General features: G+C 43.6%; 1 protein-coding gene across 1 annotated transcript in view; it reads left to right on the top strand.

The window, feature by feature from the left end:
- PAF1 (PAF1 homolog, Paf1/RNA polymerase II complex component) overlaps window positions 1-15,376 on the top strand; it is a 41,856-nt gene extending 26,480 nt beyond the window's left edge. The window contains exons 9-14 of the mRNA XM_082262539.1: window positions 4,782-4,885; window positions 7,738-7,854; window positions 8,094-8,222; window positions 8,338-8,443; window positions 13,331-13,421; window positions 14,895-15,376. Of these exons, the coding sequence (XP_082118665.1) occupies window positions 4,782-4,885; window positions 7,738-7,854; window positions 8,094-8,222; window positions 8,338-8,443; window positions 13,331-13,421; window positions 14,895-15,292 (945 nt within the window). The 3' untranslated portion in view covers window positions 15,293-15,376. The remainder of the gene's footprint in view (window positions 1-4,781; window positions 4,886-7,737; window positions 7,855-8,093; window positions 8,223-8,337; window positions 8,444-13,330; window positions 13,422-14,894) is intronic.
- Window positions 15,377-15,881: the final 505 nt, after the last annotated feature.

Genomic DNA, 15,881 nt, shown 5'->3' on the forward strand with positions numbered 1-15,881 from the left:
AAGGGGGCTCTCTGATGTGGGGGGCTGTCTCTGATGTAAGGGGGCTTTTTGTGGGGGGGGGTCTGTGATGTAAGGGGGGCTCTCTGTGTGGGGGGGGGGCTTTTTGAGGGGGGTCTGTGATGTAAGGGGGGCTCTCTGATGTGGGGGCTCTGATGTAAGGGGGCTTTGTGTGGGGTTCTGTGATGTAAGGGGGTCTCTGATGTAAGGGGGGCTTTGTGTGGCGGTCTCTGATGTAAGGAGGGCTTTGTGTGGGGGGTCTCTGATGAAAGGGGGGCTTTGTGTGGGGGATCTCTGATGTTAGGGGGGCTTTGTGTGGGGGGTCTCTGATGTAAGGGGGGCTTTGTGTGGGGGGTCTCTGATGAAAGGGGGCTCTGTGTGTGGGGTCTCTGATATGAGGGGGGTTTTGTGTGGGGGGTCTCTGATGTGAGGGGGGATCTCTGATGTTAGGGGGGCTTTGTGTGGATGGTCTCTGATGTGTGGGGGGTCTGGTCTCTGATGTAAGGGGGCTTTGTGTGGGGGGTCTCTGATGTAAGGGGGACTTTGTGTGGGGGGGCTTTGTGTGGGGGATCTCTGATGTTAGGGGGGCTTTGTGTGGGGGGTCTCTGATGAAAGGGGGCTCTGTGTGTGGGGTCTCTGATGTGAGGGGGGTTTTGTGTGGGGGGGGTCAGCCCTGTTGGGCGACTTGACATTTACTGTATGGACTCTGGAAGAGTTCGATTGGAACATCAATTTAAAAAAAATCTGCTCTGATGCCATCCTTAAGATTGGATTATCTGAACCTGACTCTGGACTCCGCTTCAGCGAGGGTTTTTCTTCCCCCGGACAAGCTGCAAAAGTTGCAGGGGGCAATTAATTTGCTGTTAACTAGAAATCTGTCCTCTCTGCGGTCTTGCATGCGCGCCTTGGGCCTGATGCTGTCAACCTTCGAGGGGGTTCCGTTTGCTCAGTTCCACACGAGACCCTTACAAAGGGAGATTCTTGTCAATTGGACCCAAAGTCCTTGGACACTATGATTTGGTTGAGTCCCAACACAAGGACTGCCCTATTATGGTGTCTTCACTCATTAGCACTAAGCCAGGGCAAGTCTTTCCTTCCACTGTATTGGACTGTGGTAACCACAGACGCCAGCCTGTCCGGCTGGGGAGGAGTGCTGGGGAAGCTCTGCATGCAGGGGTCCTTGATGGCAGAAGAGTCCAGACTTCCAATCAATATTCTGGAACACAGAGCGATAAAGCTTTACCTGAGTCACTGGACAACTCGTTTACAGGGTTGTCCAGCCCGGATTCAATCGGACAATGCCACGGCCGTGGCTTACATCAATCATCAAGGGGGCACCAAGAGTGTCTTGGCGGTCCGGAAGGTGGCTGAGATCCTAGTGTGGGCGGAATTGTTTGTTCCAGCCCTTTCTGCAGTGCACATACCAGGTGTGGAAAACTGGCAGGTGGATTACCGAAATCATCAGTTGTTGGATCAGGGGGAGTGGTCCCTGCACCCCGGAGGTGTTTCACCTATGTGTCTGGTGGGGGACACCCGATGTTGACCTAGTTGCTTCTCAACTCAACAAGAAGGTTCAGGGGTTTGTAGCCAGGTTGAGGGATCCTCTGGCCGACGCCACAGACGCACTGGTGGCTCCTTGGGGTGAGTATCGGCTGATCTATGCGTCCCCTCCACTGAAACTCCTGCCAAGGCTTCTTCACAGAATAGAGGTGGAAGAGATTCCGGTCATTCTGGTGGCCCCAGACTGGCCTCGCCGGTCTTGGTACGCAGATCTGGTAAGGTTGGTCGCAGATGTTCCTTGGAGACTTCCTCTCAGGGAAGATCTGCTATCTCAAGGAAGATCTATTCTCTTCCAGGAAGATCTATCATCGTACGTGGAAATCGTACAATTCATGGTGTGAATCGCTGAAGGTGTGCATCCTCCCCTTTTTTTCGGTGGCTAGGATTTTGACCTTTCTTCAAAAAGGGGTTGAACAGCCGTTGGCTTTGGGCACTATCAAAGGCCAAGTGTTGGCTTTGACTGTGTTTTTCCAATGCACTTTAGCTACGCATGCTTTGATTCACATTTTTATTCAAGGGGTTAGCCATATGGCTCCTCCGACGCGATCCCCGCTACCTCCGTGTGATCCTAATTTGGTATTCTCTGTTCTTTAAAAACCTCCTTTTGAGAACATTAGGGAGATTCCTCTGCTTAAACTGTCATAGAAGGTTGCCTATTTGGTGGCTATTACTTCTGCCCACAGAGTATCTGAATTGGCAGCGTTGTCCTGCTGTTCAACTTATCTGGTGGTCCACAGGGATAAAGTGGTACTTCGATCTAATCAGTCGTTCCTTCCTAAGGTGGTTTCTGATTTTCATTTGAATGAAGACATTGTGCTGCCTTCACTCTGTCCTATGCCCAAGCATCCCAAGGAAATTGTTTTGCATTCTTTGGATATGAATCGGGCAATTAGAGTTTACCTGGCAGCTACTGAATCTTTCAGGAATCAGACTTTGTCCTCATCGAAGGACCTCGAAAAGGATTGACTGCGTCTGCTGTGACCATATCCAGATGGATCAGGCAGGCGGTGGTTCAGGCTTATTCACTGAAGGGTCAGGTTTCACCTTTGCCTGTGAAGGTGCATTCTACTAAGGTGCTGAGTGCCTCTTGGGCGTTTTGCCATCAGGCGTCAGTGATGCAAGTTTGCAAGGCGGCAACTTGGTCGTCGGTGCACACATTCACAAAATTATACAAGGTGGATCTGTTGGCATCCTCGAAAGCTTCTTTTGGCCGCAAGGTTTTGCAGGCTGCTGTTTAAAAGAGACACTATTCTCTTTGACAGTGTATGTTTTAAGCGAGCTCCAGTTGTTCCTGGTTTGAGCTCCATGTTACCTGGTTGGCTAAGTTTAGCCTTTGGGGAATTACGTTCGTTCTTTGCGTTGTTTTTCCCACCCCCCATGCAAATACTGCTTTGGGGAGTCCCAATGGTCAAGAAGATATGGAGCTGCGTCTGTCAATAAACGATGAGAGAAAACTGGATTTTTGGCTTACCGTAAAATCCTTTTCTCTGAAGTTCATTGACAGACGCAGCACCTGCCCCTCTAATTATGAGTGCTTGCAACAAAACTGAGGGCTATAGCAGAGTGTGGGTGTATGCCTGCAGGGACTGCCCCATAGGCATGGTAAAGTTTTTTTCCTGCCTAGTGTCCTACTCCTGTAGGGGACAGCATAGCCCAATGGTCAATAAGATGTGGAGCTGCGTCTGTCAATGAACTTCAGAGAAAAGGATTTTACGGTAAGTCGAAAATCCAGTTTTTATCACCATGCTTCAGTTTGTATGAGATTCTTCTCTTGAAATATGTCAGTTTGTGCCACACATGCCTACTGCTGCAGTAGCTAAACAGTTCTACTCTTTGGCTCATCAGTCTAAATTACATTGCTCCAGAAGGCCGTTCTTTGTCTATATGTTCAGTTGCAAACTGTAGTCCCACTGTAATGTTTTAAAGCGGTGAAATATCTTTCTAATTGTAGATGCATGCACTTTGACACCAGCTGTTGTAAGAGTTACTGCACTTACCGCAATGGTACTTTGGTGACTTCTAGCATCTATCCGCTCTTGATCTGAACCTGCTGGAATGACCAGTTCTGGTCAAGTCAACAGTCATTTGAAATCTACGTTACTTGTAGATTCATTTCCTTATAGTGGAATAATTATTTTTCTTATAATGTGGCCATCTTGTTAAAAATTGTGACAGATTCCTAGGCTTCCACATCTTTTTTCTGAGCTTTTTATATCTTGGTATAAGACATAGCACACATTGGCAAAAAAAACAGTAGACATTTAAGGTTTAAATAAGACCAGTTCATTGGTGTGTAACCTGGAACATCTAAATGTGTGTATTTGAAGTGGTGGTAAATGTGAGGGTGTACTGCTTCTTTTTTTTTTTTTTCCTTTCTCCCCCCACCTGAATAATCTGCATTATTTTCATTGATTTAGATTATAAGCATTAATACACCATGTCAATTCTATGTGTAGCTTACTCAATTAGATCACTTTATATGTAGGAACTATTTGAATGACTATCTAATGTTCAAATATGTTTAAAAAGTCAACCATTTCCATGGGGTGAAAGGCTCTGTAGAGTAAAATGTTGGTAGTTGCATTTTTCTGTCACATATTTTCCCTACTGTTAATATAAAAGATGAGGATCTACATAAATACCAAATATTTCAAGCCTTAACGTTTTTTTATGCCCACAAAGCCATAAAAAAAGGTACCCAAAATGTCATAGGTGTTCTGTTAAATGCCTTTACAGCTGATTAAGTTGGAGTTCACCATGAATGACAGCCCTTGAATTATTGCTTTCACTTTGGAGTGTGCGGTAAAACCCGATGTGGTGCAATCCTCCTTTTTCATGCACTTTATTTTTTTAAAATTTTTATTGCTGTAACGAGGGCTGAAAAGCCCCCTATGCAATAGCTTGGTGCAGGTGACCGATTCTTTATTAGAACTTCAGAGTCCCCTCTAAACCTGATCAGTTTCTTCCCCAGGCAAAGTGCCTATGATCTTACAGCTTTGAACCCTTAGAAGCTCTCAGAGCTGAGGGCTATGCTCATAGGGGTTCATACTTCGCAGGGAAGATCAGTGAGCAGATGTTCACTGAAGCCAGAGACAGACAAGAGACTAGCATTTTCAAAGGGAGGTCAGGATTTCCTTTATATTCAGAATATTTGGTTGGCATGTTGCATTACTGCAAATTCCTTCTTTTCTTTCTCATAATCGTTACTATGGTTCCATTCCTAGATGTGGATTAACCCCTGCGCTCAAGTCATATTTGATTCTGATCCTGCACCTAAGGAGGCCACAGGATCTGCAGCCCTGGAGATGATGTCCCAGGCCATGATCAGGTAAGCTTTCATCCGTGTTCATTCTGCGCCATCTGATGAAGTACAGGACCCCATAGACCTGTGGGGGAAAATAGTAGAAAAATCAAACCATTTTATCAGAAAGCTGACAGACTATATCTCACTCCAGTGGGAGGACTGTCCAGCAGTGGTTCCATCTATTCCAAAAGATAAAACCTCCCATCCACAAATTTACTATATAATGCCCAGGACTGTATCAGTAGGCACACGCAGCATTGCCATATTGGAAGCGGTCCATGAGATATTCAGATTCCAGCTTTTAATAAGTCAATATTTACAGGTGCACTCCGAGCAGCTCTGGAGTAAAACGCACAAGTGCCTAAACTGGCCCTTTGCTATATATCTGATGGCTAAATGGAGTAAGATGCACTATAAACCACAAACCTATTGCTTGCAACAGTCTTTCCTAAAGTGATTGTAAACCTCAGGCATGAAATATGAACAAAGTATATCCCTTAGCGTGCTTACCTCAATTAAGAGTTTTAAGTGTCTACGGCTGTGTTCCTCTGCTGTCAGCATGAATCACTTCTGACATATTTTCCTGACACCAAAAGAAAAAAATTTTTGGAGGGGGATTTCCTGCTGATTGACAGCCTCAGCTCTGTTCCTGTGAGCTGTGGGAAGAGAGGTGTGTCTCTTCTCTCCAATCGGCTCTCAGAGCTCTCCTCACTGAGCTCTGCAGAATGTAACTGCAGCTTTCTGCCCCCTTTTTTCTAAACTCTCAGGCAAGAATAATTCAGCACTTTAAAGAGATGAAGAGAAGACTGCAGATAGAAAGGTACAGCTTATGTAGGAGGATTTGTTTAATTCTCTGTGTAAGGCCAGTCACTTCACAAGTTTGTATATGTAAAGGTTTACAACCACTTTTAACCAAGGTTTCTCTGGAGGTTTCTAGGGGTACCTTAAGCAATCGGAGTGATCATCTCTGCAATCAGTCCATTTGTAATCAAACTACCAATGTAGGATGATACTTTTTCCACTGATCTCAATGAAAGGAGTGCACTTCTGCACCAACCATCAAAGTTATAGTGTATTTCTAGTCAGTACATATATTGAAATGCTTTTGCAGTATATACTTAGTACTCATTTATAATGCCCTCACATAGCAGCTCTATAAGGGCTCATAATTATTTTTCCCCACTCTGCCAATATCTTCACTGTGCAGCCTCCCTGGCATCACACAGCCGCCTTTTGAAAATACTCCCTTTTGAGCCTGCTCAATGGAAGATCCATAGACCACAAGTCAAACCTGCAATCCTTATGTACCTATATAATGACAAGCTGTATACAATCAGGTTTTTGGTGTTGGCAGCTCAGTGGCTTTAAGCACTGGGTTCCTTGGTTAGAACTCCACCCAGGACACACTCTGTTTGCACGTTCTCCCTGTGCTTGTGTCCGTTTCCTCGGGGTACTCTGGTTTCCTCCTACGCTCCAAAGACATGCTGGTAGGCTAATTGGCTCCTGTCTATTGCTTCTAGTATGTGTGTTTATATTTACAATATGTGAGATGGAGACCTTAGATTGTAAGCAGCTCGGGAAACCAATGTGAATGTACCAGGGTGGATTTGATTTAAATCAAGTCGGTTTAAATCGCTAGTAAAAAGGCTTGATTTAAATCAACTCGATTTTTAAAGAACAAGTGTCATCTCTGTCCTGCAGCATCTCCTCCTATGACCCCCTGTTGACTCACTGACATTCTTATTCACTTTAATGGGATGTGATGCGGCAGTAACCTAACAAGGTGAGGGACGTGGATGCCCGCTAACAGGCGCTGCAATTATGCTTCTGAAATGACAGATGCTCTTTAAATGTAAGGGCTTATTCTTGCTGGTAGATAGAATCTTTAATATTTTTCCTATTTAGAATAATATGCTGTCAGGTGTATAACAGCGATATCAGAACCAATTAAATCATACAGTTTGTTGTGTACATAGATTTGCAAAACAATGGGATAAAGGAATATTCCTGAACTTTGTTTTATCTCATGGTTACTGTGAAATCGTGCAAATGCATCAATGCAGTACATGTTATCTCAGCTTGCAGAGCTTGGATTCATTGAAGTTTACCAAAAATGTAAATATTCCAGAATATACAGCCTCATGCTACATATCTGAGCTCCATTTCATGCTGAATAAACTAAATTAATAGTTTTTCTTAAATAGAAAATTATCTTTAGATAGATTTTTACTCCAGAAGCATTTTATTAAAACAAATTGGTAAACAAAAAAAAAAAAAACAGATTTAAATAAATTAAAATAAAAAAAAATCATCTTTTTTTTGTTATTGATTTTTATCCACCTTGGAATATAGAGTATGTAAAGTGCTGTATAAATTGATGGCGCTATATAGATGTTAGATGTTAATAATAATTATAATAATAAAACAATATTACACTTTGAGGTTTTTTTTGTTAAATTTAGCTGATCATTTTTAAATGTAGATAAAAATGAAGAGGGTATAGATCTCATTCTAAAGTGTAACGCCAGTCCAAAATGTATTTTGGTATGTAGAAAGTGGGGGAGGGTTATAAACTTTGGTCAGGTTTGTATCCCTGCTTGAGTCTCTGTTGGAAAGATATATTTCTATCTGGGCTGATTTCCACTTGTTTGACCTCTATAACTGAGATAGAAAGTGAAGGGATTTTGAATAGTGGTGTTGGATGCAACAACAAACCTGACAGATGCTAGTCTTTCCCCACTCCACTCAACAAAAAATAAATAAATAAAGGTATGTTTGTATTCATGTCTAGGTAACCACCATCCCTAGAACAGGAAAAAGAGTAAATCCCAGGTTTTAATACTTTGTCATTATAAATTTCTGAATTAAATTTCCAGAGGTATGATGGATGAAGAAGGAAACCAGTTTGTGGCATATTTCCTGCCCGGTGACGACACCATGCGGAAACGAAAAAGGGACCAGGATGAGGGTCTGGATTACATGGCTGAGGACATGTAAGTGAAGAAACTACCCGCAAATCTCTGCTTTTGTAGGGCTACCCTAATAGTTATTTTGTGGACCTGCATTGTTATAGACCTGTAATATTTTGTAGACCTGCATTGTTATAGACCTGTAATATTTTGTAGACCTGCATTGTTATAGACCTGTAATATTTTGTAGATCTGCATTGTCACCTTTTTTCCTGGACTTGAAGATGCATTTTTTTTTCTAAACGTGTGCTTTTAATGTATAGATATGACTACAAGATTGCCAGAGAGTACAACTGGAACGTTAAAAACAAAGCCAGCAAAGGCTATGAGGAGAACTATTTCTTTATCTTCAGAGAGGGTGATGGCGTTTACTACAATGAACTGGAGACAAGGTGAGCTGCTCTGTTATGGTTTGTGTGTTTTATGACCCAAGAGTTTGTGTTCCGTTAGAACTTTGTCATTGTTGAGAGGTATATGCTAATACAAAGTCTTTCTTGTTTGGTGCAGGGTGCGTCTCAGTAAAAGGAGGGTGAAGGCTGGAGTTCAATCTGGAACCAACGCTTTCCTCGTGGTTAAACACAGAGATATGAATGAGAAGGAGCTGGAGGCTCAGGTAGGACTATGTTCAGTGATGTCAGATAGAGATGGAAATTTTGGTGGTATATCTAGATGGTGGTTAGAGAATAAGGAAGCATAGATTATAAATTATAAGAAAACATGCAAAAACTAAAATCTTTTTCTCTTTCGTTTGACGGACACAGCTTCATATCTTCTTTGACCGTTTGGGTTATGCTGCCCTCTACAGGAATAGGAAAGTAGGCAGAAAAAAATTGACCACGCCTATAGGGCAGTCCTAGGGGTATACTTCCACTTCCTGCTATAGGACTTTAGTTTTTTTCTGACTAGTCAGGAGTAAGGACCTAGTTCCTTGCTGGGATCTCTGGTCCTAGCATTTTTTCCTTTTTAAACTAAACTTTTTTCCTTTTGTTGTTTTTCTTTCTACGATTAAGTCTGTTCCTGTGAGAACTACAATACACTGCCCGACTGGGTGACACACTGGATATCCTAGATCCTTATGGTCTCCCCATTCTGGCCAGCAAGCGCGTGCAGACGGCAGCTCCACGCTGGGTCGGCCATGACATAGCCCCACTGGGGAGACCATAAGGATCTAGGATATCCAGTGCGTCACCCAGTCGGGCAGTGTATTGTAGTTCTCACAGGAACAGATTTAATCGTAGAAAGAAAAACAACAAAAGGAAAAAAAGTTTAGTTTAAAAAGGAAAAAAATCTAAGATGGGGAGGTGATCTGCCCGGAGTGGGGCCCACCCGCTTCCAAAGATGTGGTGAGTAGTGTCGTCCCACCAATTGCAGATCCAGTAAAAAGCACCCTCCGCCTTCACCTGCTTCCTCTGCATCCTCTGATTCTGAGGCTGATTTGGTTGCCACGGACGCGAGTCACCCCACGAGGTCTGCGTCCACGCGCTTCAATTGCTCCAGTAGTGAGGATGATTCCTCCTCCACCACATCTGTGCAAGAAAGGGCGCTTGTGGAGGCACTGATTGTATCAGTGTGGGAAGCTTTAAAAATGGAGGACACAGAAAATGCTGCGTAAGCTGTGGCGGTTTAATTTGGCACCTGCAGACCATCCAAGGTGACTAAGGTTTTCCTCTTTCCTGCCTATTTTGACAAGATTGTCGCTTGTCAGTGGGGTTCCTCGAAACGCATGGTTGGGATACCGAAGTGTTTTGTTAGGAGGTATCCTTTTGAGGAGTCCCTCCTAAAGAAACTGACAGTTCCACTGGTGGATGGTGCAGGCCTATTCCATCAAGGGTCAGGTTCCTCCTTTCCCTGTTAAGGCGTATTCTATAAGGGCGCTTAGTGCCTCCTGGGCCTTCCGTCATCAGGCGTCAGTGGTCCAGGTTTGCAAGGCGGCCACCTGGTTGTCTGTGCACACATTCACTAAGTTTTAGAAGGTGGATGTCCTAGCATCTGCGGATGCTGCTTTTACTTGCAAAGTTTTTCAGGCCGCTGTTGCGGAGGCTCTTGCCTCTTGAGGGTGTGTGTTTTCTTGGTAGGTGAGCTCTAGTTGTTTGGGTTATATATTCTTCTGATACAGCTTGTTACAAAACTGAAGTCCTATAACAGAAAGTGGGAGGAGTATACCTCCTAGGACTGCCCTATCGGCCTAGTCAATTTTTTTCCACCTAAGGTCCTACTCCTGTAGGGGGCAGCATAACCCAAAGGTCAAATAAGATATGGAGCTGTGTCCGTTAAATGATCATCAGAGAAAAGGATTTTACGGAAAGGCAAAAATCAGTTTTTTTTTTTTTTATTTTGGAAATCCTCTTTAACCCCTTCCCACTGTGTGCCTTCTGGCCCTTTAAGCGTTCTAAATGCAGGGAGGCAGTGACAGGCAATTGGGTCATGTGAATGCTTTGATTGGCTGTCACAGCAGTCACATGATCAGAAAGCTCCCAATCACTAAGTATGCATCAGGAGCTTTCTGGTAACTCTGCAGCTTATGCATGTATTTGCAAATCTGTGCAACCAAACCCCTGTTTTTAACGCATACTGTTAGACAGGTCAATTCGGTTGGTTGCTGGCTGGTTGGTAAGTTGTGACTGGAAATCTCTTCGTTTTTTTGATCTGCGTCCGCCCTTCCAGAGCTCCTTACCACTAAGACCAGTTATGGGTGGAGGCGGTGACCACTTTTTTTGCATTTCTGGTAACTCTTGCCTACTGTGCTGAGAGCGCACTCTCAGCACTGTTAGTGGTTTACACAGGGCTGGATATATGCTGCCGCTCGGCGTGAAGGCTCACACACCGAGAGGCGGCATATGTTTGTTCGGCTGGCGTGAAGAGGTTCAAGCAAAATCCTGTGCTTGTTCATGTAGGTCGAAGCAACAGGTTTGCATTTATGCCTCACTCTGTAGCTACAAATACTCTCCTATCATGCACTTCATTGATGCTCCATTGAGCCACAGGGATTGAGTGGAAACAACAAAACTTTTTCATATAGACGATTATGTGATGCTTGGGCTAAAGGAGTGAAGAGACAGCCTTTTAGCCCTGTGTAAGCTCCAACTAGAGTAAAGGAGTCTGCGCAGAGCTTCCCTTTCCTTGCTCTTTTCAGTTGAACAGAGCTTTAAAGGGCTTGTAAACCCTTGCGTTTATTTTTAATAGAAATAACAAACATGCCTATACTTACCTACTCTGTGGAATCATTTTGCACAGAGCAGCCCCAATCCTCTTAATTACATAGTAAGGTTAAAAAATACACAAGTCCATCTAGCTCAACTAGTGCTCCAGACCCCTCTGCTTCATTGGGTGCCCCACAGAAAGCCGCTTTCTCCGGGGGCACCTGTGCGGGCTCGCTTCCAAGTTCCTCTGCTGCGTCCATAATTGCAACTGCTGCAGCACCACAATTGGAGTGCGAAAAGTAACAAGGGTCGCAATCGCCTCCCTCGCTTTGCGGCGAAGTTGTAATCCTGGGCAGAATCGCGGTGATTCCACCCGTGATCCAGGAAGCCTAGATGTGAACGGAACCTAAGGCTTTACAACCACCTTAAGCATTTGCTGCTGGAGAGGGAGACATTAAAATGAAAATCCATTGCGTTTCCTTCCGTAGTCAAAGCAAAAGCTTACCTTTTAATATTTACATGTACTGGAACGGGGAAAAGTAAACTGGTGGCTTTACTTATTTTATCGCTCACCTTCATCTGCATGCATGATCTTTTCTTCTTTAGAGCACATTTGTAGCCCTGGAATGTGGAACATTCTGTTATGCAGTTAATGATATCCTGATAGACATTGGTGGATTAAACAACCCCTTCCCATGCCATGATAAGTGTTGCTAAACGTGATGGCTTCTACTGCCACAAGAAAGCATTAGAGAGTAGGCCAAACTACCAGCTTCCTGATAGGAGGACTTTATTGCACCCTAAATGTTGGGGCTTAAGGGAAATAGTGATATTGTATACATTTATTTCCAGACCAGGTTTGCTTTAAATTTTACCTGTCATTGGAAAAAAAATTCTAGACTTCCTTTGAAAAGACTGGTTCCCTGGCTGTAATGCTGATGCTGAGGTTTTGAACACTTTGTCCCCACATGTAACAAATCTAGAGAGTATAGTGATAAGGGATTCTGATATTTACTACATGCTTAAATTTTAACCACTTCTGGACTGGAAGGATTTCCTTAATGACCAGGCCATTTTTGTGCGATTCGTCACTGCTTTACTTTAACTGACAACGGCGCGGTCGTGTGACGCTCTACCTAAATAAAATTGATGCCATTTTTTCCCCACAAACAGGGCTTTCTTTTGGCGGTATTTGATCACCGCCAAAAGTTTTTTTTTTTTGTTTTTTTTTTGATTATACGTTATAAACAAAGAGTGACAATTTTGAAAAAAAAAGCAGTTTTTTCACTTTCTACTATATAACATTCCCAATAAAAAAAATTTCAAATCAATTTTTTTCATCATTTTTGGCCAATTTGTGTTTTGCCACATATTTTTGGTAAAAAAAAATCCCAATAAGCGTATTTTGATTTGTTTGCACAAAAGTTATTGCGTCTAGAAGAAAGATTTGTCATTTTTATTTATTTGCTTTTTTTACTAGTAATGACGGCGATCTGCGATTTTTAGCGGAACTGCGTCATTGTCAAAAATGTCAGTTAGGTGTCTGATCTGTCCGCCGCACTTTTGGGGGGACCAGTGACATCACATTACTACAGTAATCAGTGCTAGAAATATGCGCTGTTACTGTAATAATGACACTGGCAGGGAAGGGGTTAACCTAGGGGCAATCAAAGGGTTAAATATGTACCTGGGGGACGATTTTAACTGTGTTGGGGCCAGACTTGGTGGATGGAAACAGGGCTCCTGTGTTCCGAAATTACAGGAACACAGGAGCCCTGTTTCAGTCAGTGACAAATGAGCGGTGTGCCGTGTTTACAACGGCTCACCGCCTTCTGTCAGTATCTGCAGCGATCGCCGCGGCCTCCAGACCCATTGCTTAGCTGCAGGGCTAGAGATCTGTGGCGGCTGGTCTTTAAGCGGTTAATGTATGAAAGCCAGACAACTAGCATTTTTAAGGGGCCAGCAAAGGCAGCACTGATATTTCTCTCATGACAGGAGTACTTTAATGTCCATCATGTGGACACCGGTACTATTTACATATTCTTAGCAAGCAGTAAAAGAGCTTAAGTGTCTTGCATGTGGCCATTTATTAGAGCATATGGATGTACAGAACAAGTATGGCTGTTTTGGCACCCGGAAGCCCCAGCTTCGGTGTAATTTTAACCAATGACATGCATTACAGAATTTGTCTTAAAAAAAAAAAAATACACCGGTGTATGTGTAAACTCAAGCGGCTGCACCACAGCTACACGCGGGTTTACTCGGTACGGCCATACACCTTTATGTACGAATTGAGAGATACATTTTGGCCAGCAGGTGGAGACATTGTACATGTTGCTGAATTCTCTTCTCCATTACAGGAAGCCCGCAGAGCTCAATTGGAGAATCACGAGCCAGAAGAAGAGGAGGAGGAAATGGAAGTGGATCAGGATCATGATACTCAGGGATCAGGTATGGTATTTATTGATCCTGTGTAGACAGGTGTATATTACTGCTAATGTCACCAGGATTGAGTTAGCCAGTGTGGCAAGCTTTGGTCTGATGCGTTTTGCAGCACAATGCACCATAGGGCTATAGTGAGAAACTCCCTTTTAGATGGAATTTAACAGAAAATTGTGGTTAAAGGATAAGGTAAAAAAAAAAAAATTGTTCATTGGTTGTTTGAGAACTCCAAGCCAACAGCCGCAAAAGACGTTGGGTAATTAATTTGCCTGCACAACCACGCTAATTTAAAAAACTGACAGCTAGTACTGCTGTCACAGGGAGGGGGAGGATTGGGCAGCGGATGCAGCATTGGGAACATGTTACATGTTCCACCCTAAAAACGGGTGGAACATGCAACATGATCCCAAAGGTGAACTTATGCTTTTACTTTTTATGTTACTGACCTGTCCCTGTTATATGTACGGTATGTATACAGCAGCGCAGAGCACACGCAGCAGTGACAGCAGACACACACGGGTGGTTGTTTCAGCAGAGCTCCTGAAGGCTGCCATTAGTAGAGGGACAACACAAATTAGACTAACCTCCAGGAAGCATTTACATTTGCTACCAATACATATAATCCATATTACAGTCTATTGAGGATTAGCAGTAACCTGTAATAAAAATGGCAATATTCCAATGCAGATATCATTTATGCCATTATGAAGCCCCAGAATTTGTGGTATGATTGTCTGGATAAGCTAATAGCGGATTACAGTTATAGCTGTATCTGATGACCTATGCTTGTACCACTTCTGTCATTTGTGAATTGTGTTATGTATGTGCTTCTCGATCATACGGTGGATAGGGTCATCCCCCCACATGCTTTCATTAGGGTGTTCTCCACTGTTGGCCAAGAACAGGTCCTCAACTTAGTGTTCCATTACAGGATTTGGATGTGGTCAGGTCAGGCTACTTGTCACCCAGTTTAATTTGCATCAGTCAGAATCACATTACTTTTTTTTTTTTTATTTCATGCTCGATCAAAGCCCCTGGACAAAGAGTTTCCCACCTATCTTCTAGAAAGGAAGTAGATCATTTCTATCCCCAACCAACCACCCTTGCTCTGTGTTCCTCTCTCCCATGCTGTGCTCTGCTCTGCATAAAGCACACATCCAACTTTATTTTTTTCTAAGGCACCTCTCTTGTCTGATGTTTGCAGCCAGGCAGAAGACATTGTCACCAACAAGCATACCTGAACAACAGTCAGGCAGGAGAGGGGAGGGGGGGGGTGCTTCTTCTTCTCTGCCAGGATAGTATGGCTGATAAGCAGAATGCCTAAAAGGCCATTACATGCTACTTTTATGTTAGAAGTGTTTGATTGTATTCAGAGTTTAAGGAGCTGCTTTTGAGACTGAAAAACCGGTAGCCATTTTGATACATAGTGTGTATTCTGCTTGCATTGCTGATTATCAAATAACTCTTTCCTTTTAGATGCAGAAGACGGAGAGAAGGGCAGTGAGAGTGAGAAGGAAGGCAGCGGTGGAGAGGCCTCGGGTAGTGAGAGTGAAAGAGAAGAGGGAGAAGAAGTCCAAGAGGAGAAGGAAGAGGAAGAAGAGGATAAGGAGAGCAGTGAAGAAGACAGAGCTGCCAGAGACAAGGAGGAAATCTTTGGCAGTGATGATGACGACGACAGTGATGACGAAGTGCAGAATGAAAGCGGAGGTGAAGCAGAGGAAAGTGTCAGCGAGGAAGAAGAGGAGGGCAAAAACAGAGGGCGCAGAAGCCGCAGCGCCAGCAGCAGTCCGTTTGGGAGTGACCGATCCCAGCAGGAAAACGAGGAGCAAAGCGGAAGTGAGCAGGGCTCTGCCTCCAGCGATGGCAGTGATAGCGACTGAATACAAGAACCTTCTCAATACCCAGTTTTGTAAATATTTGTTATATTATGCTTTTAGTTCAATAAAAGTTTTCAGACAGTTTAAGTATGGAGTATTTGCTGTAAAAAGTCAGCGACTGGGATGACTTTACCCAAGCTATGTTCATAAAACGCACTGGTACATAATATTTAGAAGTTTTGTTTTTGTAGATCTTTATTGGCATCTTGATTTAATTCCCTCTCCAGCCTGTGGAGAGTCTGAACTCTGCCCTTTTCAAGTAACACAGCCTCCAGTAAAGACGTCCGCATTTGACACTTCCAGGAGTGTCAAATGCCTATTTGTGTCACTCAGTGGTAGCTCCTGCTGGATAATACTGTATGTCCTAAAGAATCCTGTAGGGTTGGCAGAAGGAACCACAGCGCCTGCACTTGTGACCCAGGCATTTGCCACTACCAGAAGTATCAAATGCTGAACACTGTGGTGCCTGTGCTGCTTGCAGGTGGTGGAGCTTGGATTCACTAAGTATTCAGTGTTTTCTCTTGCAGGAGCAATGCTTTGGATAGGTATAGTGTAACTCCAGCCAGTTATTTTTAAGTTTTGGTAAGGCTGA

Source organism: Pelophylax lessonae (assembly GCF_965119305.1).
Source record: "Pelophylax lessonae genome assembly, chromosome: 7".
NCBI lineage: Eukaryota > Metazoa > Chordata > Amphibia > Anura > Ranidae > Pelophylax > Pelophylax lessonae.